Source organism: Syzygium oleosum, unplaced genomic scaffold, assembly GCF_021117445.2.
Source record: "Syzygium oleosum isolate NSW1041296 unplaced genomic scaffold, Sole_v2.1 Sole_v2.03, whole genome shotgun sequence".
NCBI classification, from domain to species: domain Eukaryota; kingdom Viridiplantae; phylum Streptophyta; class Magnoliopsida; order Myrtales; family Myrtaceae; genus Syzygium; species Syzygium oleosum.
This window is the reverse complement of record NW_026607487.1, coordinates 18,797,335-18,824,876: the sequence shown is the minus strand read 5'-3', so window position 1 is coordinate 18,824,876 and position 27,542 is coordinate 18,797,335. Positions and strand designations below refer to the sequence as shown.

At 43.7% G+C, this 27,542-nt stretch overlaps 2 protein-coding genes and 1 long non-coding RNA gene across 4 annotated transcripts; all 3 read left to right on the top strand.

Moving 5' to 3' along the window:
* The first annotated feature begins 3,958 nt into the window (after positions 1-3,958).
* On the top strand, positions 3,959-7,414 carry LOC115671733 (probable WRKY transcription factor 75). Its single transcript, XM_030593363.2, has 2 exons — positions 3,959-4,481; positions 7,070-7,414. The coding sequence occupies exons 1-2, from the start codon at positions 4,027-4,029 to the stop codon at positions 7,248-7,250; spliced, it is 636 nt and encodes a 211-aa protein (XP_030449223.1). The 5' UTR covers positions 3,959-4,026; the 3' UTR covers positions 7,251-7,414.
* Positions 7,415-10,380: 2,966 nt separating this feature from the next.
* LOC115672019 (uncharacterized) lies at positions 10,381-17,424 on the top strand. Of its 2 annotated transcripts, XM_030593758.2 has the most exons (14): positions 10,382-10,669; positions 11,981-12,051; positions 12,860-12,934; positions 13,672-13,747; positions 13,917-13,981; positions 14,080-14,181; positions 14,895-14,984; positions 15,465-15,539; positions 15,648-15,680; positions 15,773-15,853; positions 16,278-16,340; positions 16,420-16,473; positions 16,786-16,830; positions 16,921-17,424. In XM_030593758.2, the coding sequence occupies exons 1-14, from the start codon at positions 10,627-10,629 to the stop codon at positions 17,128-17,130; spliced, it is 1,083 nt and encodes a 360-aa protein (XP_030449618.2). In that variant the 5' UTR covers positions 10,382-10,626; the 3' UTR covers positions 17,131-17,424. The 2 variants fall into 2 exon arrangements, with proteins under 2 accessions (XP_056165433.1, XP_030449618.2); XM_056309458.1 differs by lacking the exon at positions 16,278-16,340 and having other exon boundaries at positions 10,381-10,669.
* A 2,948-nt stretch (positions 17,425-20,372) lies between these two features.
* On the top strand, positions 20,373-27,542 carry LOC130137665 (uncharacterized). The gene is made up of 3 exons (XR_008816027.1): positions 20,373-20,498; positions 20,606-21,400; positions 27,114-27,542. It is a non-coding gene; the product is annotated as an uncharacterized LOC130137665 (long non-coding RNA).

Genomic DNA, 27,542 nt, shown 5'->3' with positions numbered 1-27,542 from the left:
TCTGTCCGCGGGAGTCATGGTCAAAGAGAGAGGACTATGAATAGTGGCCGGCGTGCCTACGTCGTGCATGCGTGTATATAATATACCTTCCAAGTGACTTGGGATTCGATTTCCATGGATCAGGTTCATAAGTTTTAGCTGTAGTTCAGTGTACAGAGAAATGACATGGCCATCGGCTGGGTGCAGAGCTCTGTGGTTTGGTTGTGTCCATGCTGATACAGCACTGTCTGCTGATGCATATTATGAGTGGGCCTGGTGAATTATTATTCAACTCCGCGGCCACTGGAAAAAAGGGAGAATGCTGTGCCCCGAAATGTATCGATCGGGTTGTGTGTCCGTGTGTTCTTCTTTCGTGGCAGGTTAGGTGGTGTCCAAGCTGGTTTTCGCGCACCTCGACTGGTCCACGATGATGTAAATGATGCACACCCCCCGCACGGTCCTAATGCATTCGGGATTTTACTCTTGGAGTATTCTCAACAGGACTTGAACCCCGAAACAATTGGACGTGAACTTTAGGAGCAAACTCTATTACCATGCTTCCACAGCAGAGTGATTGCAATTATTTTTGTTTCGCTTTATCCTAATTATTTTTAACATTTGAAATGAGCACATTAAAAGATACATGGATATTCAAATTTTGGGTATTTTAAACTTTTTTCTTTTATAATTTTACGAAACAATTTTTCTTCGATCACCTGGAGAAGAAAAGGCAAAAAAAAGAAAAAAACTGATGTCCCGCTAAGTCCAAATTTTTTTCTGACCCAAAAAAAAAATAACCCCAATTTTTGTTTTTTTATATATTTCTCCTCTAATTTTCACATCAACCCGAAAGAGAAAGATCTACTTCCAAGCGCATGCTATTTCGCATTGAAATTGAAACATCTCAGACTGTGCATCGCCTTTGTAATCTTTTTTGTCTTGAAAATTTTTGGATAATGTGTCGAGGACAACAACGCCACAAAAATAAAAGGGTTAATACCACTAAAAATCTCAAATTGGTACATCCGTGATAAATTTACCAAAAAACTAATTTTTAAACCACCAAAAACCCAAAATTGATACATCCGTGATAAATTTACCTTTTGTTAGTTTTCGTTAAATTTTATCGTCAAATTTCTGAGTTGGATAACGCTTAACAATTTACAGGTGTACCGGTTTGGGGTGGGTGTATAACAGCTTATGATTTTTCGTGATATTAATCTAATTTGACAGAGGGTAAATATGTTACAAATATATCAGTTTGGGATTTTTTATGGTCAAAAAAATTAGTTTTGTGTTAAATTTATCACAAGTGTACAAGTTTGAGATTTTTGATGGTCTAGAAAATTAGTTTTGGGCAAATTCATCATAGATGTACCAGTTTAGAGTTTTTCGTAATATTGACCCGAAACGAAACTTCTAATTAGCTCAGATTATATCACGATGAGAATGTGTGTCCACTTCGCGGTCCCTTCACCTTTGAATTGACAAATGTTATAGGGCAATATGTCGTTTTCCAATGGACATCGAATGGAATATTATTCCGTCGGCAAGAAGACAAAATAGGGATCAAAGTTTCATTTTCCTCCGTTCTCACCAGCACGCCACTCAAATCATTTTTATTTTGGTCTGCAATTATCGACACCTTGGCGTGCATGAGTGAAATTACCAGCTAGAAATTTACCTAGGCTAGAGATAGTAAGAATCGAGTTCCCCCACCTTTGAAAAAGCGAGCCGCGAGCAAATAAAATAATCGAAGGTTCGGGTTCCGGTGCGCGCTCGTACTCGGGAACGATTGTATTCACGTGACCGTAATCTTCTATTTTTACTTAGAGATGCAATGTTATCATGTTCGTGTGCTAAGGTAAATGGAAATCGCGATCTGCTAATGACGGATCCACGTGTGTCAGCCTTTAAACATATGCATCTTGCCGAAGGAACAGGCAGACCCACGATGGAGGCACGAGGGGATCCGTTCCTGTCGTCCAACGGCGGGCGATGTGGGCGATTCAAACTTGGACTGCTCGACCGGTCAACACAAGCATGCGCGCCTTTATTCCACGTTCTTTTATCTTCAACGATGCACCGATTCGGATTACCAGTTACCGATTATTGATCATCGTGAATGTTCCGTGCATTGGTGTTTGTGCATAACTCGTGTTTGGTTAATGGTAAACATATAGCCTTTGCTAGTCTATTTACTCGCGATAATTACTTCGTGTCGTGAGTATCGAGAAAAAAAAAATACGGGGTAGAGTTTATGACATTGGTTTAAGATAATATTGAAATTTCGCCCGTAAGTTGTATGTAGTGGCCAATGCCTTAGGGGGACAAAAGATTGGACAATATTCTATAGGCTACTAATTGGTATTTTAAATAGATTAGGTCATGACTCAATATAAGATCGGTTGATTTATAATATCTCGTCAAAGCAGAAGTTCAGCTTAGAAACTGGAGGTCGCCTGTTTAAAATCAAAAAATTGCTTGCAAGTCGCACAAAGAAATTTCTTGGGCAACGCTATGTTCCTTGGTAGAATCTTGTGGTTGTCTATGGGGTCTCGATGATTGGATTTCATTGCATGAAAGTTTTCTTGCTGAGCAAGGATACTTTTATTACCCTTATGCTTTTGTGAAGTAACGACACATCGCATTAAAATTTTATCTCGAAACCACTCATCTATTTTTCAAAATGTTGCGTCACTACCCCAACAAGGCTTGTGGCGTCAATTTACTCATCCTAACTCGGCAAAAACCCCCGGACTTGTCATTAACGTCAATTTTATGAAACGAAGATTAGTATTCAAATACGTCACGCCAGAAAACATCAATAAAAAGAAAAACTGTAGTAAATATCGCAGTCGTTTCCTAATTTCAGTAAATAGATCGCGCAGAAAAATAACATGGGCTACGCCAATTCTTTCTTTTCGGTGAATGACCAAGAGCAATCTAGTGTCCTGCATTGAACATTTCATGGATATAGAAGCTAAGCTATGAACTATGTGATGCACATGGGAACGGTCGTTCGTAGCTATAATTGATCCAAACGTGTAGTATCCGTCGTCACTTGGCGGAAACATCGTCATCTCCACGAGCCTAACATTGAGAAAAGCAAGCGCACGCCGCACACCTTCCACGTGTCGCAATCTATGGAGAAAAGAACAAACAATTGCGCTCTTACCCTTAAAAAGTTTGGTATAAACCAACCAAATTAGCTCAATACGTGTAGTTTATGTACTGCTCTTCCCGATAAAACTTCTCACCGTGCAGTCAAAGAAGTCCCCGCAGCATCTCCACATCCGCCGCCCTCTGATCGTAGCTCTGCACTGTTTATACACAGAGGATTCGTTTTCTGTCCATGTTTATGCTGAGAAAACTGTTTTTCCGGTCGTTTGAGCAGTGTTCGGTGACGTGATTCATTTGTCATCAGTGTGGTTAAAACGTAGATTCCAACGAACTGCGCGCGTGGCTATTGCCTTTTGTTCGTGAAACTCACTTGTTCCACGGCTCGTCGGCAGCTCACTTAGTCAGTATGTATGCACCTAGAATCTTCAACTAATTTACTGTACTAGAATGAGAAAGTTACATTCATTTATGTACTATTTGCTGCTAGGAGTATACACAAACGATATACAGATAGATTCCATAAAGCTTAAATGGATATTTAAATGAATGGGCCGTATTTTGGCTGCCGCATTATTATCTACGCTAACGTTATTTGGAATTAATATGATATCATATATGTTTCCAAAAGGGATACATGTATCAAATGGTGCAAACCTCTTCTAGCAGATGCAAGACATGTTTCGTTTATAATATAGTTTCTTTGTACTCCCATCTTTATTCCTGAGTAATACGTTACCGCCTAACGTGTCGTTTACGACTTCTAACGTAGGATAAAGTTAAGAAAAAGAAAAGCTAATTAGACGCTTAGCCGTCGCTGCAGCAGCCACCCCCTTGCATTAAATATTTTCCCATCCTTTTCTTTTGCACGTTCCCAGCCACATAAATCCCCAACGTATTTCGCTTCCGTCTCCTTCTTCTCCTTCCATGAACACCCATTGCGACCAGCCTGTCTCTTCTTCTTGCTCTTTCATGGAGAACTTGAGCTACTCTTCTTCACTCCTCCCTTACCCGTCTTCACCGCTGCTATCTTCTTCATCTCCGTCCTTGCTGTCACTGAACCCTAGGTTGACCAGTTTGGGTCCTTACAACACTGAATTCGAAGGCCACGATAATAGCAACAACATCGAGCAAAGTAGTGGTTATCTGGGGTTGTTCACGTCGAACTCGTCGTCGTCGGACCACCATCGCGTGCCGGACGCGCCCGTGGCAAACGAGAACGATGCCGAGGACGCCTTGAAGGCGGCGAAGAAGAAGGGAGCTAAGAAGGTGAAGAAGCCAAAGTACGCTTTCCAGACGAGGAGCCAAGTGGACATACTTGACGATGGCTATCGGTGGAGGAAATATGGCCAAAAGGCCGTGAAGAACAACAAATTCCCACGGTGAGTTAGTTGATTGAGGTCAATTATTTCTTTAAGTTTTTAGTTAACAAAATCCTTTTAGAAGAGCATGAGAAAACATAGATTTATGCATCTTTAACACGGACTGAATGGGACGATCTCCTGCACCGGTACCATTTCTGAAAGCAAACATTCAAATCTTTAAACAAGGATGAGCGACATATTTTGAACAACTTATTATCCTAAATAGTTAATTCTAACTCTCTTTCTTGATCGTTTGCTTGTTACTCTCTCTCTCTCTCTCTCTCTCTCTCTCTCTCTCTCTCTCTAGGTCAACACACAAAATATCCTCTTATCATCATCGAACTGTATATGTTCAGGCTTCTTCTAGACGCTGGAAACGTTGAACAAGAAAGATTAGGTTAGAACTCCCATTGCGAGACGAACTAACATCTACACGCGACCACCATAATCACCCTATCCCTAGAATTCGGCGATTAGGTTAATCCAGCACAAACGACTGGTCAGAAAATTTTCACAGCCGAGCTATACGATGTGGTTACCCTCTCTGATCGGCGAAATTTAGAAAAGTAATCCGTTACTTATCCTGATCGATATCGTGAGCTATTAGATTTTGTATAACTTGTGCCCTTTGGTTTCATCGTAGCTCAGCACAGCCCAGGATCGAAATAGAAGAGAGAGAGGTGGAGAGAATAGAGTTGTTTGGTAGCTGTCAATTCCATTGACACAGGAAAGGAAGCACATATATATAAGAGCTAAATTTGGCATATTTGTCCCGTTAGAAACCAAAAATCAAGGGTTTTCTTCACATGTTGCCATCGCTGTGATTCTCGATATGATTCCGCATTTTAGTATTTAATATTTTGATTATAGGTGCTCTAGAGATTGCCATGCTTAATTGGAACCAAAACCCTTTTCATACCATTGAATTGCTTAATTGGATTAAAACCGTTTTCACATCATTGAATTGGAACGGGAAAATTACCAAAACAATCCTAAACCTATTGCAATTATGCCAATACAGTCCTAAATCTTTTTTTGTGCCAATTCAGTCCTAAACCTTTTACATTTGTGCCAATTTAGTCCATCCGGCCAATTTTGGCCGGCCAGCGCTGACGTGGACGCCGGCCAGCCCATGAACGTTGACATGGTAATTTTTAAAATATATTTTTATTAATTTTTTTCTTTTTTTTCCTTTATGTTCTTCAACCTCTAGCCGGTCGCCGGACCAGCGACTGGCCAGAGGCTGGGGCCGGCAAGGTCGGCCCCGCCGGCCACTGGCGAGGTCGGCCTCGCTAGCGGTCGGCAAGGATGAGCCTCGCCAGATCTGGCAAGGTCTCGTCCCCTAGGTGAGGCCGGCCTCGCCGATCGCTTCGAATGAGGCCGACCCCAGCCTCTAGCCGGCGATCAGCTAGAGGCTAAAGAAGATGAAGGAAAAAAAGGAAAAAAAATTAATAAATTTTTTTGAAAAAATAAAAAAATATATTTAAAAAATTACCACATTAGCGTTCGCTGCCCTGCCAGCGTCCATGTTAGCGTTGGCCGGCCAAAATTGGTCGGATGGACTGAATTGGCACAAATGCAAAAGGTTTAGAACTGAATTGGCACAAAAAAAGTTTAGAACTGAATTGACACAATTGCAATAGATTTATAACTATTTTGATAATTTTCCCGAATTGGAACTGAAGTGTACATACTCGAACTTCTCTCTCTTTTTACTGTTTGGAGGATGCGTGAGAACTGAGAAGAGAGTATTACTTGAGTTCAGGTTTGGTACATTGGGTTTGAATGAAGAAAATTCTAGTTCAGTTTAGTCGAACTTAAAACACCTAGTTTTTTTTGCATGTTGCCGTGTGATTCCAATCGGGTTTGACATCACTGCATAACTTGAAGCAAACACGAAATCGACAATTTACAGTGTAGAAACCCTTCACGTTTAAACGATGTTGTGCTCCATAAGTTCCAGAATTATGATCCAGAGGATGTATCATGGTGACCCGCACGGCTTAACTAATTGGAAGTTCCGGTGAGTCATGGAGTATACGGTAGCGTTATAAGTACGCAGGTGTATGATTAATTCTTCTGGCTTGACTCAAAAGAAAGGAAATCCGTACAATCGGATATTTCACATTCTCGTGGTCAGCCTAGCCATGATAAAAATTCCTCTATACCTTTCTTTTGTGGAAGCAAACCAGTATGCCGACGATGACTCCGAATTTAACCGATAGGGGCAAAATTCTCAGCGATGTTGACTAAAAGGATCATTTACTATCCTTTCTTAATAGGTTTGTCAAACATAAATCGGCATGATTGGATCAATTTAACACAGATTTCCGCTTCTGCAGAATTAAGATTGCTTTGAATATTGGCTTGGGTTCCTCTTATATAGTCCACGAGAACCTTCTACGACTGACCGAAAAGTTTGAACAGGCTTCACTGTCATATCGACACAAGTTTCCTATCTCACCTTCTAGAATAATCCCAGATATGAATGAGCCCAGTACCTTTTGCGATTTGCATGTGTGCATGCATGCATGTGTATTAATGAGTAGTTTATCATCTGTTATATTTGTCTTAACATCTGTGAGCGATGCGATGCATGCATGCAGGAGCTACTACCGATGCACGTACCAAGGCTGCAACGTGAAGAAGCAAGTCCAACGACTGACCAAAGACGAAGGCGTCGTGGTGACGACCTACGAAGGAGTGCATTCTCATCAGATCGAGAAGTCCACGGAGAACTTCGAGCACATCTTGAGCCAGTTGCAGATTTACAGTACCTCCCTTTAATAGGTCACGAACGCCGTTGTTGCCGTTAAATTTTCGTATTCTGGGACATCGAGATAGTAGTTATATACATATTGTATATTGAAAAAATGGGTTAATTGACCACGTACCTTATTTTGAACTACACAGTGTCTAAAGGAAATAATATATCCAGCTGATTATTTTTATATTTCCTCTTGATTATATGTTGCATGAAATACTGTTAATTAGTCCTCAATCACGCTAACCCCTGTGTACATCATTAGTCTCTCTAGCGTTTGGAACTATCTGTTTTTATGATAAGTAAAGGATCTAATTCAATATCCAGAATACCAATTGCAAAGGAACTCTATCGGCAAAACAGAAGAAGGAAAAGAGTGACTTAGAGCTATTCACAGCGCCCATTTAGCCATCTCATGAGCGGCCACATTCAAACTCGGAGATCATAAAGATGGAGTCCAAGTCCGAGCCCATCAACATATTTAATTGGACTTGCCTTCACTCAAAAGTTTAAGCGAATAAGTTACAAGCCAACTACCCCTCACGTGTGAGCTCACCGTCAAGTCTACTCCCCCTTAATTTAGGCATCTCTCTGTCCGGAAACCGCGTTGGTTACTAGATTCTTTCCTTGAGATATTCACCAAACACCAATACATATTTAGGAGTGGATCGCTAATCAATCTAATACCATTTGTTGGGAGATCGCCAGGAGGGATCCCAAGTCTGAGCTCGACAACATATCCGATTAAACTCACCCTCACTCAAAAGTTTAAGACATGAGTTATGGGCCAATTATGACATATTAATTGCTCTATACCACATCAGTTATTTGACATGAGACTTCTTTAACGCAATTGACACATGTATCTCAAAGTAGGAAAGGGACCGTGACTTTGTGATGAGAAGACTGGGGGTGTCAATGGGTCGGGTCGGGTTTCTATGATACTAGACCCGACCTGAATCACGAGGGGCGCATGCTTTCTCTGACCTGACCCGACCCAAAACGCATAGAACCCGAAGTGAAAATCCGAGTCGGTCCGGGTCAAGTCGGTCCGGGTTTTCGGGTTTGCAGTTGGGGGAGCAGGAGGAGGTGGGGAGTCGCTGGAGGGAAAGGACGGCTGTGCTGGCGGTGGCGCCTCCCCAGAGTAGGAGGAGGTGGGTAAATTGGGTTCTCGGCCGCCGGCAATGATGACGGCGAAGGACGGGTGGGTGAGGACGCCGAGGGCGGAGGACGGATGGTGGCCGAGCTCCCGATGCTCCTCAAAGCGGGATCCCCACCACCACCACCACGCATCCGCTCCCCCCTCCTTGGTGGCGGCGGCGGCGGCGGCGTCCTTCTTGCCGCCGCCGGGGTGGGGGATCCGGCAGCCGCGATCGAAGGGTTCTCGTTCTGGTGCGAAGCCGCGTCGCCGACGAAGAGGTGCGGCAACTCGGCGAGGAACAGCCCCACGACCCCGGCTCGGACCGACCCGGGGGAAGGATGCGCTAGGGTCTGATGAAGGAGGAGGAGAAAGAAGAAGAAGAGAGAGAGAGAGAGAGAGAGAGGCTGCGATGGTCTGGTGAAGGAGGAGGAGGAAGAAGAAGAGGCGAAGCGAAGAAGAAGAGGCGAAGCGAAAAAGAAGAGGAGGAGGATGCGCTAGGGTATTTTAAGTCACGGGCCGGCTGTCAAAAAAGCCTGGCCCGGATCGACCCGGCCCGAAATAAAGATAATATTCAAAATTTAAAACTATTCCCGACCCAGAGGAGGCCCGCCCCGAAGAAGCCCTAAATTTTGGGGCTGGGCCGGGTCGGTCCGGGCTGGTCCGGGGCGGGCCGGGCTTTATTGACAGCCCTAGAGAAGACCTAGCTAGCTAGGATGTCTGCAGAGATATCAACTTCTGGATGCCGGTGGGTGTGTTAATAGCCTTCGTAGGAGAAAGAGAATGGACTTTGCTAGTATTACAAATTTTAGGTTAATGTAAGAATAATATCATGTTGCAAGTCACAAATTCTTGAAGGAGTAGATCCCACAACAATAATTATATATTTTTTTGTGGTCCAAAAGAGTATATTATTCTTACAGTAGATTAATGACAGTCACTTAATCATTTCTCAAAGAGAATCGCTCTCAAGATAAACTGATTACTGTCACACCTACCGTTCTACTGGACAAGTCGCTAGTGAAAAGGGCTTCCCTTCTGCTTGCAAAACCTAACCCACAGATACGAGCGGTCCAACGCAATGCATGGTCTCCCGTTCAAATCCCTCGTCACCGCAACAATTCCCTTGGTTGCTAATATCCCATTCAGAGTTGTGAATGGGACCACTACTCATATTTGTCTTTAATTATGCTTAAATGAGGGCGATGTCCACGTTTGTAACGAATCGATGAAGTCGGAGAAAGTTTCCTTCAACCAAACGACTCTTATTTTTATATCACGAGTAGGCTCGGGCACGTGTCCAAATTTCATATGGATGCATCTAGATTAGCCATCCAGAGTTTAGAGAAATATCTAGACCTCATTGGATCAAGTTAGGGCTGCCCGTAACCGGATTTTTTGAGCTCATTTATTTTTATCGGTCCATGGCTAAATGAAAATGCTAAAGAGGATAACATATCTAAGGAGGCCGAGTTTCATAGAAGAGTGAATTTTGTCTGAGTTTGCCCAAAAATCTTATGTATAGTAAGCTCGGACCGGACCGGCCTCACGGGCCAAAAGCTGGGCCCACTTCTATTGACGGCCACTGGATCCATGAATAGGTGTGCGCTGAATTTCGCGAGTTTAGTTTCGAATTTTGATACACATAATAAATATTTTTGTGAACAATAAAAAATAATTATCATTCATTTATTTTTGCAAATGATACAAGCGATTATTCTTGTGAAAATGCTTTTCAGATCATTTATTTTTTCGGAAACGAAAATAAATTAATAAAAAAGCATTATCATTATTAACAACAATTCACGTCCAAATTTTTTTTTATTAAGGGTAAGAATATATTCCGCCACATTTTTTTTGCCCTTTTTGATGGCATCTCCCCGGCCCAAGAAAAATCGCGACCGGGCATATTCGGCCCCGTGCGATGGCAGGATTCGTAAATTGGAGCGGAATCGAGGGTCATTCATCTTGGAAATCGTGCATAGGGGCTCGTCTCTTTCTTTCTCCCAGCAAAGAAGCTGAGGGCAAGCTCGGAGTTCCCCAGTCTCTCACTGAAGCGAGCCGCGACGGCGACGAGACCAGTCGTCGAAACTATATAACCCTCTCCCTCCTTCCCTCTCGCCCTCCCTCCCTCCATCGCCGGCGATTCTCGTCACCGGCCGTGCCGTCCGCTTCTCCGACGATGGTCTCGGTGCTCTGACGGCGCTGTCGCCTCCGCCGATCGACTCGATTGCGATTCCGTCCGTTTTGATCCGCCGGCGATGGCGCTCCCTCTCGGGAAGCTCGCTATTCTCGTCGGGGCAGGTTAGTTCACGAACCCGCTCCCTTTCAATAGGCCTGGATTTCCGCGGTTTCGTGCTACGGTGGTTGGGGATTCGGTGGCTCGTGTTTGGTGCTGTGCGGTTGCTTGGTGTCCTGTCCTGTCTAGCGAGAGAACGATTGCGAAATCGTGTTTTTTGCGTGAGTCGTCGAGTAGTTCCTGTTGAAATACTTCGGGGCAGGTTTGGCGGGCGGAAATCATGGTTCGTGTTTTGCACGTTTGGAGGCCCTGGTGTTCTGGTGAGGTGAAGGGATGTGATGGCGGAGATCTTGTGGAACTAAGGGCCTATCCGTGGCTTGGTTGGTAACATCTCTGATGAGATGCGGTGACCATTGTTACAGTAGCTAAGAATTGCTGCTGGCAAGAAATGTTGAGTTTGGCTTTAGCATTGCTTGAAGTAGGTTGTGTCACTTTGTACAAATTAATCACTTAGCTGTGTAAGTTACCGATAACTGTAGTGGGTGAAGTGCGTTCTCTCCTGAGGGTAATGCATTTGGGGATGTGGTCAATTTCTAAATTTGCTGGCGATGCCCTTGTTCATTAGAAACTATTAGAAAGGAGAAATAGTCTGAACGAATCCCTCTTATCATGAAAAGACCTATGCCTTTCAGGATCCTGATAATTATTTGAGCAGAATGTTCCCTGGAGTATATGGGTAAGATAGGAGCCCATGGCATCGAGAGTTTGTGAGTTTATATCACTTCATCATTTGCCGTCCAAGAATAGATATATGATATGCTGCAAAAGTTCAATAAATATCTATATTAGCATGACTTCCGTTTATTTGGTAAAGAACTCAAATTCTGCCCATTGAACGAGGTTGGTGATGTTTAAGTGCTTAGTGAACGCAGAAGAATACCTAGTTAATCTTGAGTCCGGAAACTACAGGAACCACTGACTAGGTACCATGTATTTTAGGCCCCCAAGGAAAAAAATAGGTCAAACCTCAGCTACACGAGGCGTGAATTTCTCACTAGATCAGCATCCTTGAGTGTTTGTCTATCAACTGATGCAGAATATGCAGTTCTGGTGTATACGGTTTCTTTTTATCTAATTCCTCTTTTGTAGAGGAAATATTAATGTTTTCTTCTTTCTGATGCATGCATGTGAAGCAGTTTTTCTTGAACACTTTATGCTTGGGATTTTTAATGGTGCTAGTTGTTTGATGTTTACTGTTAATCCTTCGTGGGTCTTTTCATTTCCTGGAAACCTATTAGGTTCATGTTGTGATATTTTAATTGGAAGTCTCAGCGGATTGTGTTGCTGACTGATGAAAGTCGTCTTATGTCATCTAGGCATTGTAGGGTCGGTTCTTGCAAAAGAAGGTCGCATGCCAAATGTTTCAGATGTTTTCTCTGCTTTTAAGGTATGCAACTGCATTTATTTCAGTGTCTCTATTTCCTTTCTCCATATTTCTTTTGTCCAGTTCAATTGTTTATGAATAATATACCATCAAATGATGTAATTTTGCTTTCTTCTCTTCTAGTTTCCATAAACATCTCGTTATCTTAGCCTCGAACCTAAAGTATTGAGCCTATTGGGCCCATACTTGTAGAAATCCAATTCTTCATCAACCCAGAGGCTTCTAATGCCCTGTTGGTATTTTCATTTGTTTTGGTAGAAGGGATAGGGAATATATAATCTGAATTTCCTTTTTCTTTTTCGGCTTGCAAGCAGGGCTAGAATAAATTTTCGTCAAGATCAATTGGATGGTGGAGAAAATGTAGTTTCTGTAGAGTTATCCTTAGGATTAATATTTTCAAGAGGTTAAGATGGTGGTGACATGGATGGTTTTACGAGTAAGGTGGTACTTGTTGCCCTGTCATGAAGCAAATGCATTATCTATCTGATTGTACTATCCAGTGTGATGGCACATGGAGAGAAAACGGTTTCTGACTGAATTCCCTGTAAAAAATTACTTATTGATGTTGTAATCGTCATTCTGTAGTCTATTTATGCACCAGAACAACAAAAGCATGTGAATATCATCCTTAAGCCTGATATGAGTCATCTAACTAGCAGTCAATAGTATTCAATATAGTGTTTGTGTACCACAGGAAATTGGTAATATATCTGCCTTCACGAGAAATGTCATTTTATTAAAATTTTGCCTTCATTTTTCCTTTTGAAGCAATGGGGTTGAAGCTTTTCTTACAGTGGAGTGATTGTGGCAGGTGCTGAAGGGAATCAGGAAAGATGAGTCCACTTCATCTGTGAACAAGCCACGCAATGACTCCTTGATGGCTCAGGTTTACATGTGCTCCATGATTTCTTATAGCATTGACTTCATTTATCTGTTTTACTTCCTGATATGAAGCTATATTTTCTTATGTTTACATATGGCAATAATTTGGAAAAAGAGATATAAGGGTTTGCTGATCTGTCTTGACAGAACTATTTGAAGGAGCTGGTCCAAAGAAAATGCTAGATAGCATGACTCTTCTATGGATATTAAAGTTTTGCTTCCTTGTGGATTTGCACCAAACTGCTGCCATATGAAAGCTATGCTGTAATTATGTAATGAAGTAATTTGACAAAGTTGGAAAATCTATGTCTTACTGTTCAACTTGACGCTGTACATATTGTTCTTAAGTACTTGAGAGATAATTGCTATATGTGTCTGTCAAGGTTGTTATTGGGACCATCTTTGAGTGGTACTATGTGTACTTTTTCTCTGACTATGTAAAGGTACCCTAAAACTGTCTATTTGTTTTTTTGGCCATTGTAAACCTTTCCCATTGGTATTTAATTAATTCGCAACAGGCCATTAGAAGGTTTGTGAAAATGAGCGTAAAAATTTTGTTATGGTTGTGAAAAGGAAATAAAACAGTTTCAAGGAAACTTCAGCACTTAGATCTATTTAAATATGTCCAAGTTAATGGGGGACTTTATTTTGACTGTCTGTTTGATTAGTTTAGGTTCTTGAAACTTCAGCACTAGTTGGACTTTTCTTGACAAATATTTGCTTATTGTGTGTATCTGGCAGGTTAACAGCCTCAGGCAGGAACTTCAGATATTGGCATCAAGTAGGCCAGTTACAATTGTAACTACTTCTGGAACAGGTTTTTGTGTTAGACAATCTGTTTGCTGCCTATACGTGCTATGTCAAATCTCTTTGTGTGTGTTTGGTGGAGACTGCTACGGCATAAACTTTGTCGCGTAGCAGCTTTTATTGACTTATTTGTTTCTTTTACAACTTTAGGAGGTTTTGACTTGTATTGCTGTATGCAGGCACCAGCAGATACGGTATTGTGATAGTTGTTGTTGTGGTGGGATATGGATATGTTTGGTGGAAGGTTTGCCTTTTGCATCTATCTCAGTACTTGGTAGGTAGACTCTACAATTTTTAACCTTTTCTATTGTAGGCTGACGCATACTGTAAAATGCTCTACAGGGGTGGAAACTTCCTGATCTGATGTTTGCTACGAGGCGAAGTTTATCAGATGCCTGCACATCTATTGCTAAACAACTTGAAAATGTCTATTCATCGATCTCGGTATTATATTGATTCCCTGACAGCTTAATGCTGTCCTTCAATCTTATTGACATGTACCTATAAAATGTTTGGAGGTCATACTGTATGTGCACATCATGCTCTGGGTTGCCAAAATAGTTCTAACTTTTTTTAGTGCTATGCACCGTTGATTGTTGATAAAAGCAAACTATCCCCTTCAGTTTGTGTTCATGTTGTGCATATTTTTACAGTTTGGAGTGAGGAAGTGTAAATAAACTTTAAGTACTTCCATTTAGTGCGCTTGCTTTCAGAAACAGTTCTTCTATTTGGAAGAAATTCTCTTTCCATCGAGTGATTTGAATATCGATTGATGATATTTCATTCACATGTGATGTGTGAATGAACACGTGATTCATGCATGATACATGAAACAAGAGATTTCTGTTATTGGGAATTCGGTAAGGAGCAGACAATTTGCGAGTAACTTTTGTGAGAAAATGTTTAAAACACATGAAGTTTGCTGCTCTCTTTGAACCATAGATTTTTGGTTAGGTGGGTGTGGTGATAGGAAAATGTATATGATTTTGAACTTTCTGAAAGAGAACGAAAATGAGAATTACCAGACTGCTTAGATTTATGAAATAGTACTTTCATAAAGTAGACATGCTGATTGTAACTTTCCTCCTACACCTTTAGAAGATGATGGGTGTTTGCTAATAGTGTAATTGATTTTTGCTGATCCTGGTCTTTTTCAGGCCACCAAGCGCCATTTATCTTCAAGAATCGATCGCTTGGATTGCAACTTGGATGAGTTTGCCCAGCTTACTGCTGAAACAAAAGATACGGTATGTTCAATCTTAGGTAGTGGCCAAAAGCACAATCATTAAGCTTGATCTAGAACATAGTACTCTTTGGTTGCTGAAAGAAACTTCTTACTTAATATTGATTTTGTTTTCCAAAAGTCCGTATATGTAATACTTCATTTGACTGCTAGCGGTGTCGTTTTCAATGCTTTGGATCCTGCATATTTTAGTTTGGAACTCAGAATCTTGTGCCTTCATCAGCAGAAGAAAACGAGAGAGACAGAGGGAGAGAAAAAGGAGAAAAGAGGGGGGGCGGGGTGCGCTGCAATTATTTCTTTAATTGGTGAATTCCACTTCACTTAGCTTTTGTACAAGATTACTGACTCATCACGGCCGTATTTGGAACTACTAAACTGCTCATCTAACTCTTGTAACCACTCATCCAGCTCAACATTAATCTTCCTACACAGCTTCCCCTGATGCAGTACACAAATATTTTAGTAATGACTTTTAATGTTTCAGGTATCCGATATAAGTGCTGAAATGGAGGCAATTAATGCAAATGTTACAAGTGTTCGGAGCGCAGTAGAGAATCTGGTGAATAATCTCATAGGAGCTCTTTCTTTTTCTTTTTCTTTTTCTTTTTGTGTAATCATCTTGTTCTCTGTAACTGACTTGTTCCATCTTTGTGCTCTCATGTCTCAGGAATCAAAGATTGGCAGAATCGAAGGCAAACAGGTAATTGCAGTTGCTAGTCCCCTGATTCTTATTGCATTGCATCTTTTTTGTTGTTAGATTGTAATCCCTATGGCGGATTATCTGCTGCACAGGACACTACAAACATTGGAGTACTGGAGTTGTGTGCCTTTGCCTCGAGTTTGAGTAATGGAAGAACTTCAGAGCGTAGTCAGGTATGTGCTTAAACTCCTTCCTTTCTCCACAGTTTGGCAATTTTCCTTGTTATTGTTTAGTTCTCTCCCGAAAATAGACATTTCTGTGGTTGTATGCATTGCAATTAATTCTGTGGTGCAACTCAGCTTGCAGATCCCTCATCGGTTGGTTGTTCTCTCTTATAATATGTCGATACTGGACGAAAAGTAAATTTTTGTCAAATTTCAATTATACCTTCGTTTACTTGCCAGATAAAATGCACTTAGTTTACTTTTTGGTATATTGTGGGTGGAATTATTTATTATTAGAGCATCCACCCAAATTTTCATTGGGATGAGCCTAGAATCTAGGCTACTTTTGACATCCTAAAATCAGCTGCTTAAGTTTGGTTGTCTCTGTCTAGCTGTTAGTAGCTTAATCAACTTGTTTTCACTAAATTTATAGGCTTCACTGACCACTTCGACTAGAGCTGCTCTTGAGCCGGCCCCTGCTTCACCTGCTTCCGCTGTAAGATGTTGTCGTGTAGCTTGCATATGCGCTTTCTGTTTTCGCCTCTGCCTGTTCTCATTGGATGTCACTTGTGCAGGGGCATATTAATTCATTGCCTCCATCACCATCTAATTCCAATGGATCTCGCCAGGTTGGTTAACTTGCCATTAACAGTAGCTAATAATACAAAGTAGATGAATTGAGTGATCAAGCAATGAGTATCTCTACGCTGGTCTACAATTTGTTGGATCTCTGAAAATCTCTATGTTCGGCAGAAATTTTGTCATTGGGATAGTGGTTGCTTTGTTTACGATGGTATATGGGTTCTAATTGCGGTGGAGGAGAGAGGTTAATAATGTTGCAAGTTCTTTGGATGTCAGTGCCTAGATTTTGAGATGCACCTTCGTAACGCGTCTCAATCTGCAATTTGTTATGTCTCTGATTGGATTTTTTTCTTTTGCAGGTTTTCCGGCCCCTATATAGTGCTGTCTCTGCCTCTGGCATCATGGTGAGTTTGCCATCACTTATCCTCCATGATTTATATTTTTCACTTATTGCTTTGTTGAGACTCAAGTTTGTCGGTCATTGTGCTTTTCAGGAGAGTCTAGGAGATTCAGAAGTTGCCTCGAGAACCCCCGAGGGTTCAAATGGAAACCAAGTTCCTGAAGATGCGAACGGCAACAGGTCTTCAAGTTCTGGCATATTTGGAAGGAGGATCTCAGGAATAAATGCCTCCTTTCTTACAAGAACGCACAGCTTAACAAGTTCAGTTCTTCGGCAAGTGCGCTCAAGTACCCAGCAATCATAACATTATCAGGATCGAAAATAAAGAATTCTTCGTGCGGTCATACACTGGCCTTGTTGAGCGGCCTTCTAAGCCGCACGAGTGGCCAGAAGCTGTACGACTAAATAGGTTGTCCCCACACTAAATTAATTGAAAGACGGACTGGGCACCGAATTTTTGCAGTGATCTATGGTTGCTAAAATGGTTACTTAGGTCATTTTTGTCGTGTATATTTCTGGATATAGGTCTCTGTCCAGCTGGAAGTTGGACGAAAAAGATAGAAGTCAAAAATAAAACTGTCCTTAGTCTTTTGGATTATCTATTTAGCTCGCTTTTCTGCCACTATGCTTGTGCTTTTAGTGTTTTTACAGGACTACAAGTACAGGCGATTGAACATGTCCGCGATCTATCATGCCAGGACTCTAGATTTATTCTTTTGATAATACAATGACCTTGTGATCGAAGAATCTGTATAGAACTGAATTCATGGATGCTCACCTCCATATTTCCGCTACGTCTTTGTCTAATGATGTCTCGGAACTCGCATGATGGTTGGTGCGGAGTGGTTGTTCCACCTGGGCAAACTTTTCGGATCGTATTCGATTCCCCTGAGATGCTAAGCAAAAAATCTAATGTTTCATGTGAACAGATCTTGCCTCGGAACCTTTCACATTATAGATAATGGACCTATACCCTTAACTGGGCCGAGACAAAAACGATCAAATTATTCATGAAAATATTTTTAAAAAAAAATGATTATATGTATCGATTGAAATAATTAATTAATGAAAAATATTTTTTTTTATCCGTAACAATTTATGTTTAAATATTTTTATGGATTAAAAGTGGTTAATTCATTTTTGTTAGTGATACAACGATAGTTATTAGAAAAATATTTTCTAAATTATTTATCTTTCGTGAAATAAACACATCAAATTACTTCTGCAGTAAAAACTAGGGAAAATACCACCAAAAACTCCAAACTATACCCATTGTGACACATTTACTCTATACCCATTGTGACACATTTACTCCAAACTTTTTTTTGTGATACAAAAAATCCCAAACTATGCACATTGTGACACATTTACCCTCCGTTAGGGTTCTGTTAAAAATTTCCATTATAACTCTGACATGCGCTCGCGTGGCGCAACATTAGGATTTTTTTTTATAAAAAGTCACTGTTCATCGCGAGTTACTGTTCATCGTCTTCGAAATTACTGTTCATCGTCTTCTTGCTCGGCTAGAGCTCTTCCGAAGCTCTTCCGGAGCTTGTCCGTCGCTGCCCACTGCCGCCTAGACCTATGGAGCTTCGTTGTAGCTGCCGACCATGGCAACCGCGAGCTCGAAGCTTGGCCATGGCCGCTCAGCTCAAGCTCAAAGCCTGGCCATGGCGGCCACTCGAGCTCTTCCTTTTCTTTGTCATGGCCAAGCTTTGAGCTCACGGCTGTCATGGTCGGCAGCTACGACGAAGCTCCTAGAGGTCTAAGCGAAGATCCACTTCGGCCAAGCTTCGAGTTTGAGCGGAGCGGCCATGGCTAAGCTTCGAGCTCGCAGTCGCCATGGTTGGCAGCTACGACGAAGCTCCCACAGGTTTAGGTAAAGATCCACTTCGGCCAAGCTTTGAGCTCGAGCGGAGTGGCCATGGCCAAGCTTCGAGCTCAAGCCGAGCGGCCATGGCCAAGCTTCCAGCTCGAGCCGAGCGGCCATGGCCAAGCTTCCAGCTCGCGGCTGCCATGGTCAGTAGCTACGACGAAACTCCCGGAGGTCCAGGCGAGGATCCACTTTGGCCAAGTTTCGAGCTCGAGCGGAGCGGCCATGGCCAAGCTTTGAGCTCGAGTTGAGCGGCCATGGCCAAGCTTCCAGCTTGTGGCTGCCATGGTCGGCAGCTACGACGAAGCTTCCGGAGGTCTAGGCAAAGATCCACTTCTGCCAAGTTTCAAGCTTGAGTGGAGCGGTCATGGCCAAGCTTCGAGCTCGCGGTTGCCATGGTCGGCAGCTACGACAAAGCTCCCGGAGGTCCAGGCGAAGATCCACTTTGGCCAAGCTTCGAGCTCGAGCGGAGTGGCCATGGCAAAGCTTCGAGCTCGTAGTCGCCATGGTCGGCAGCTATGACGAAGCTCCCAGAGGTTCAGGCAAAGATCCACTTCGGCCAAGCTTCGAGCTCAAGTAGAGTGGCCATGGCCAAGCTTCGAGCTCGCGATTGCCATGGTCAGCAGCTATGACGAAGCTCCCGGAGGTCCAGGCAAAGATCCACTTCGGCCAAGTTTCAAGCTCGAGCATTCGCCATGGCCAAGCTTCGAGCTCGAGCCAGGCGGCCATGGCCAAGCTTCCAGCTTGCGGTTGCCATGGTCGGCAGCTACGACGAAGCTTCCGGAGGTCTAGGCAAAGATCCACTTCGGCCAAGCTTCGAGCTCGAGCGGAGCGGTCATGGCCAAGCTTCGAGCTTGCGGCTGCCATGGTCGGCAGCTACGACGAAGCTCCCGGAGGTCCAGGCGAAGATCCACTTCGGCCAAGCTTCGAGCTCGAGCCGAGCGGCCATGGCCAAGCTTCGAGCTTGCGGCCGCCATGGTTAGCAGCTACGATGAAGCTCCCGGAGGTCCAGGCGAAGATCCACTTTGGCAAAGCTTCGAGCTCGAGCCGAGCGGCCATGGCCAAGCTTCGAGCTTGCGGCTACCATGGTCGGCAGCTACGACGAAGCTCCCAGAGGTCCAGGCGAAGATCTACTTCGGCCAAGCTTCGAGCTGGCAGCTGCTATGGTTGGTAGCTACGACGAAGCTCCCGGAGGTCCAGGCGAAGATCGACTTCGGCCAAGCTTCGAGCTCGAGCCGTGCGGCCATGGCCAAGCTTCGAGCTGTCAGCTGCTATGGTCGGTAGCTACGACGAAGCTCCCGGAGGTCCAAGCGGCAATGGGCATCGACGGACGAGCTCTGGCCGAGCGAGAAGATAATGAACAGTAACTCGCAATGAACAATGACTTTTTTTGAATTTTAAATTTTTTTTTTTCTGACGTGGCGTCAACCGAGCGCCATGTCAGAGTTTTAACAGAAATTTTTAACAGAACCCTAACGGAAGGTAAATGTGTCACAACGTGCATAATTTGAGATTTTTTATGTCATAAAAAAAAGTTTGGAGCAAATATATCACAATAAATATAATTTGTGATTTTTGGTAGTTTTTTTCCCTAAAAACTATTTTGCGGGCCGAAACTTTCCCGCCTTTTTTGGCATCTCAGTTGCCCCTTTTTGGTTGTACGCACTCAGAAACGCCAAACACCGTCCTTTCGAGCATTGCTTCACCTTCCATTCCAATCTCCACCGAAAAACGAGGAGCTCATCAGGCTCGACGATGTGGAGCCCCTTTCCCCTCTGGAAGATCGCCTCCTCCTCCAGGTTCTTCCTCGATCTCTCTCGTTGCTTCTTGCAGATTTCTGATCAGAATGCGGCGTCGCTTGTTCCCCTTAAAACTGGTGACCGTCGATCGATCGATTCGTTCACAGATGGGAGAAAAGGCCGATTTCTCCGTCGGTGCTCCGCGTGTCGCCGGCTTTCTCTGGTAACCGCAATTACATGACCAGGTATAGACGTTGCTCCGTCGTTGCTTCTGCTTGAGCTGGAAATTCTCTGTCTAGCTATGATCTTCGTATTCCTACCTTTCGACTTAACTAGATTGATGTCGAGTGAGCGCGAGGTCTGATGCCCCTATTCCTGCGACTGAAATCAAAACCTAATTCAGTGATCGGCGCGATGTCTTTCGGAAGAGTCGTTCGGAGATTCTGATCTCCCGAACGAGCTTTGAATCTTGGCGTACCATTCGTTTGCGTCTTTTTCCTTGGTTGAAATCCTTTTAGTAAGGGGAAAGCATCATCGCCGTCATAAGACGAGGTACTGTCGCTCGAGATGTATCAACATTGGTCGGTTTGATAGAGGCTCTGTGAAGTGACGGGATCCGCACTTGAACTAAATGATACAACTTGGGCTGGGTCAGTTTTACCTTCTTATCTTGATACGCAGGAGTACACACCGGTTAGCGTAATAGTTATGCTTGGTGTTAGTGCATACTCCATTTTTCTCGGGCACTTTCTCGTATCCTATCACCCATCTTTTCCCTGATATGTGAAAACAAGGCTTATGTGATCAGTCAATGTTTCGCCTAGCACGTCCTGGTATGCGCAACGGAAATTGCATCATGGATCTGGGAGACATTTTGCTCCGTATTTCATTTGAAATACCTAACTCTGGAAAGAGTAAGCATGTTTGGGTTTCGGTGCCCTCCCAGAATGCTGGGCACAAAGGTGAGGCTAAAGAACCCGACAAACATCTAATCTTAGCCTCTGTTAATGTTTTGTTAAGTCAATTGTAGAATCTAGACAATGTGCTGCAGGGGTTCCATGGCACTACTTGGAAGTTCAGAATGCTTGATACTGCATAGATATCCCGTCTTAACATGTGTGCGCTCACAGATGCAAATGCTCAGACCTGTTTCTACTGTTTTAGCCCATAATTTGGATATGCTTAGTCCCCAAATGGGTGCTCCACTGCACTAGAGCTAAAGTTCTTCTAGTTTGTTAGGTATGGATGATCTGCCCTCATCTGGGCAGGAGTTCATCTAGAGTCGGTCAATTTGTACCTTTGCCCACTATTAAAACCAGGCGACATCTAAGTTTGATTTGTCTTGGGAATCCGAATGCACTTAAAACAAGATTTCAAAATGTGGGGCTTGGTCATGGTGAACTCACGGTAACGCCAGTTCAATTGTTTCGGGTAATTGGTCAAAAGTTTGTTTGTGCTGAATCGCATTAATCAAAGGTAGAGTAGATCATTTCACTAAAGGCTCCGTTCGTTTGGCGGAAAATATTCTCCCGGAAAATATTTCCGGGTTTTCCGGTGTTCGGGGGGCGGAAAACGTTTTCCGTGGGAAAATATTTTCCTTCCCCCCTCACAAAATAGCCTAAGTCTACGGAAAATGATTTCCGCTTCTTCAAAAGCAAAAATCATTTTCCGGAGCTTCTTCTTCTTCTTCTTCACTAAGGTCGCCGGCCGCCGCCGCCGCCGGTCGCCGGCCGCCATTGCCGCCACCGCCGGCCGCCGGACGCCGGCCGCCGGACGCCGGCCGCCGCCGCCGCTGGCCGCCGAACACCGGAAAATATTTTCCGAAACTTTTTCATATTGGTCGCCGAACATCGGAAAATTATGTTCCGGGAAAACATTTTCCAGGAAAATGACTTCCGGGAAAATATTTTCCAAAAGGAGAATATTTTCCGCCAAACGAACGGAGCCTAAATCTTTGTCTTGCAAAAGTAAAATAATTGTGTGTGTAGTAAAGTGTCGTCATTCAGTTACTTCATCTATTTTGTGGTATATCATTTTAATGAAGAGTAAAATAGTCTATCTGTTGGGAAAAATTGGTTGTTTATAGTAAATAGGGTTAATACCACGAAAAACCCTAAACTGGTACACTTGTGACACATTTACCCCAAACTATTTTTTTGACTATAAAAAATCCCAAACTGATACACATGTAATAATTTTACCCTGAACTATTTTTTTTACCACCAAAAATCCCAAACTGGTACACCTGTGACAATTTTACCCTGAATTTATCACAAAAAACCCCCAAACTGGTACATATATGACAATTTTACCACGAATTAAAATTTTAATTTTAATTTTTTTATTTTTTTTCGAATATTTATTTATTTTTTTCTTTTTTCTTTTCTTTTTTTTTCATCTTCAAACTTTGGCCAGTTGCCGGTCCGGCGACCGGCCAGAGGCGGAAGCCGGCGAGGGCTGCCCTCGCCGGCGTTGGGCGAGGGCCGCCCTTGCTGGCGTCGGGCGAGGGCCGTCATCGCCCGCCCAGGGCAAGGGCGACCCTCACCCGACTCAGGCGAGGGCGGCCCTCGCCGGGATTGGGCGAGGGCTGCCCTCGCCGGATCTGGTGAGGGCCACCCTCGCTGGAGTCGGGCGGCCCTCGCCTGACGCCGGATCTGGCAAGGGGGACCCTCGCTTGTGTCGGGCGAGGGCCGCCCTCGCCTGAGTCGGGCGAGGGGTCGCCTTTGCCCTGGGCTGGCGAGGACGGCCCTCGCCCGACGCAGGCGAGGGTCTCCCTCGCCAAATCCGGCGTCGGGCGGGGCCCCCTCGCCCGACACCGGCGAGGGCAGCCCTCGCTCGATACCGGCGAGGGCGGCCCTCGCCGGCTTCCGCCTCTGGCCGGTCGCCGGACCGGCCAGAGGTTGAAGGTGAAGGAAAAAAAAAGAAAAGAAAAGAAAAGAAAAAAGAAAAAATTCAAAAAAAAAAATAATATTAAAAATTAGTTCTGGGTAAAATTGTCACATATGTACCAGTTTGGAGTTTTTTGTGGTATGTTCGGAGTAAAATTGTCACAGGTGTACCGGTTTGGGTTTTATTATGGTCAAAAAACTAGTTTGGGGTAAATGTGTCACAAGTGTACCAGTTTAGAGTTTTTCGTGGTATTAACCCTAGTAAATATTACTTGATCCTGGTAAATTATCTCATTGTACTAGACAATTTCAACTAATAAAGAATTGTCAATAGTGAACCTTTTTTTGGCCAACCGGTAGTCAACCTTATTCACGTAAATCATATTTGTTCTTAGTAAACTTTTTCATTTCAACTAAAACATTAATTAAATAATCATTTCACCTAATAAGCATATGCATAATTTACACCACATTATATTGAGAAAAAATAAAATTAAAAAAGTGGAGGGAGAGGTGGCTCGAACCTCTCCGATCGCTAACAGTAGGTCCTCCAACACCTTTTGCAGCCTCACCTGTTGTTGGAGAGAGCAGCACGAACCTCTCCAACCGACGAGGGTCGCACGACCCTTGATAGATCTGAGGCAAGGCAATCCTCGCCGATAGTTGGTGAGGGTCGCACTGTCCTCTCTAGCGACATGCGAGGGTCGGCATTGCTCCATAGGGTCGATGCGGTTGGCTTCCACTACCTAGCCACTTTCCTTTTTGTTTCTTTTTTCTATTTTCAATTTAAAAATTTTTCTTTCTGTGTTTTCTTTTAGAAAAACTTCTTGTTTTGTATGTTATTTATCTTTCTTTTGACTTTGCTCAGTGCGTTCATTAACCGTTTTTTAGTGGACTTGATTAGTTTTTGTCAATATTAGCTATTGCTAACAATTATACGTTTTAATTCAATATTTGTACTTACTACACCTGAAATATTAACCACGAATGAGATTCGTTTACCTTATTGATTATTTGTTTACTAAGCATAAGCAGCTTTTGCTAAGATCAACGACCAACATGATCAACAGTTTCAAAGATGGATGGTGCCGATTGATTGTAATATTTTTTAACAGCGAGTGATTTAATTTTATGATTGGATCACTCGACCATACAAGCCCCCTTGCAGGTTGATGCTTTCTCGGGTCTGAACTTACCTTTATGGAATAGTACGTTAGAAAATATGTGTTCTCTGAGTTATTTTATAGCATATTCTTGTGTACGAGAGATTGAAGGGACTATTTGACAGCTGAATGTGACCTTTATATGGGTTTATGTGAAGTGAATGAAACTAGGGACACCGTGAATTTTTTACTAGGTGTCGGAGCATTTGAACTCCAACTTTTCCTTTTCTCCCGGGTGTAATGTTGCCTGAATTCAACTCCGCTCTGAAAACCGCCAAGTTTGCTTCTTCTTTTTTTTAACATATTAATGAATGTAAGAGGTGCCAATTAGGGGTGTGCAACCGGACCGGGTTTACCCGGAAACCGGACCAACCCACCCGAAAAACAGGTCCGGGAACCGGTTCTAACAAGAACCGGTCCGAGTACCGGTTCCATTTTTTGGGAACCGGTTAGAACCGGTCCGATTTCCGGTTCCAAGTAAAAACCAACCCAAACCTGTTTTAGAACCGGTTTTAGAACCGGTTTTGAGATAATGTACAAAAAAGTAAAAAGTCTATATCACGTTACCCTACTTCACCGGTTTTAGAACCGATTTCCGGTTTAATATTGGAATATGTTTCACAACTATGAGCGAAATAACACGGCCCTTAAAGTCATCTAAATATTGTGTGATTCAGATGAGATATATAGACATTTTTCTAGTGAGAGCAGATGCCTTACCGCTAAGTCTCTTGATTTTTCTTTCAAGATATTTCATTCGGAAACAGAAGTGAGGAGTTATCTCATCATGGCGCAAAATAAAGAGCTAAACATGTTGAATAAATTCCCTGGAAATGTGACTCTTAAAGATTTATGCGATTGGACTATGTCTTGCCACATAGTGCTTTTGGATTGTTGATTTTGATGGATTGTAATTTCAATTGCTCATTTTGGGGATTGTTACTTTTGGCGGATAGTGGTTTTTGTTATTTATCTTTTATTTTAAATCGTTTCATTGCTACCTATATTATTTTGCTAGAAAAAAATAAAATCGGAAAAAGGAACAAAAAAAAAAAGGTTCTCGGGTAGACCTTGAAACCGGACTGGAAAAACAGGGTTGGTTCCAAAACAGGGTTGGTTTCGGGTTCCAAAAATTGGGAACCGGTTATAACAGGGTTGGTTTCAGGTTCTAGGTCCGGACCCAACCCACCCTGGAACCGATCACCCCTAGTGCCAATTTGTCTATTGTGCAACAGCAAGCAATTTTTCCGTTGAAAAGCGAAAATCAATGAAGAATGAACCATCGGTCGTTCAGCTTCCAAATAAAGTTGGTTCACGCGTATTATGTTAAGTGTAAGTCAGATATGAGATGTGAGACGTTAAGAGTGAAAAAATTTTAGGCAAAAGTATATCACAAGTGCCATAACTTGTGTACGGCGATCACTTTAGTGCCATAACTTTTTTTCGGATCACTTTGGTGCCAACTTTTTTGAAAATCGATCACTTTAGTGCCAATACTGACGTGGCTCGCCGAAAATCTGAAGTGGCGCTGACACAGCTGGCCGGAAAGGTCCAGTCAGCATTAAAAACCAAAAACGACGCCGTTTAGCCCGCTGACGTGTATTTTTTTAAAATATTATATTATATTAAATTAATTAAAAAAAAAAAAAACCCTGCAGCAGCGGCGAGGGAGCCTTCGCTGCTGCTGCCGCCAAGCCACAACCGCCGGGAAGGGCCGGCGGTGGTGGGCGAGGGTCGCCGGCCCCTGGCCCAACAACCCTCGCCGACCCCCGGCGACCCTCCCCTCGCCCGGCGAGGGCCGGATCCGGCGAGGCGAGACCTCGCCGTCACTGGTCGCGACGGCGAGGTCTCGCCTCGCCCGGCAAGAAAGGCGAGGCCGTGCCTCACCGTCGCGACCCAGCGACGGCGAGGTTGGCCTCGCCTTCGCCGGGCGAGGCGGACTCGCCGTCGCGACATAGGCAATGGCGAGGTCCCGCCTTGCCTGGCCGAAGGCGAGGCCACGCCTCGCCGTCGCGACCCGGCGACGGCGAGTCGCCTCGCCTTCGCCGGGCGAGGCGGACCTCACCGTCGCCCGGGTCGCGACGGCGAGGCGCGGCCTTGCCCGGCCGAAGGTGAGGCGGGGCCTCGCCGTCGCGACCCGTGCAACGGCGAGGTCTCGCCTCGCCGGCGAGGCGAGGCGAGGGTCGCGGCCCGGCCAAGGGCGGCGACCCTCGCCGACCACTACGCCCACCACCGCCGGCCCTTCCCGGCGGTGGTGGCTGAGAGCAGCCGGCGAGGGCTCCTCGCCGCCGCCGCAACACCTTTTTGTTTTTTTTAATTATTATTATTTTTCTAAAAATTCGAAAAAAAGCCACGTAATTTTCACCGTGTACAAATCAGACCATTTTTTTTTAATATAAATGCCATGTCAGCTTTTTGACCGGAGTCACTAAAGTGATCGATTTTCCTCCGACTTGGCACCAAAGTGATCCGAAAAAAAGTTATGGCACCAAAGTGATCGCCGTACATAAGTTATGGCACTTGTGGTGTACTTTTGCCGAAAATTTTAGTACAGGGAGCTCCTTGCCTTACTACAATGACTGGACCATCTCTTAAGTTAACAACCGTTTTTCTTTGTGGTTCAGGTTAATGCAGTTGCATCGGTTGGACTGACAAATGGTTAGTTGAAAACAGGTGCACTCCACTGATAGCAATTTAGCAAACCTTATTTTATGCTCAGCTTCTTTGTCTGCGTTCTTACGTACATGAACTGCTACGCGAGGGACAAGAGCGGGGGTCTCAGGTAGATTAGAAGATGAGAGGACTTGGTTTATGGACTGCATTTTTGGGATTAAAGCTTGGCCATGCCTCGTTGGGAGCTGATAAAACAGTTAACAATAATGATTCGTACTAGGAAAATCCGTAGTCTCTTGGTGCCGCTTCTTGTCCGAGCCCACAAAGTGCCACTATAATGCTTAAGCTGCCCAAGTTGTGTGTCACCGTGACGTTACGTTATGCATCAAAACTTTATTCCTCGGCGAAATCAATTCATTATGCTAAAGGTTCATACCACA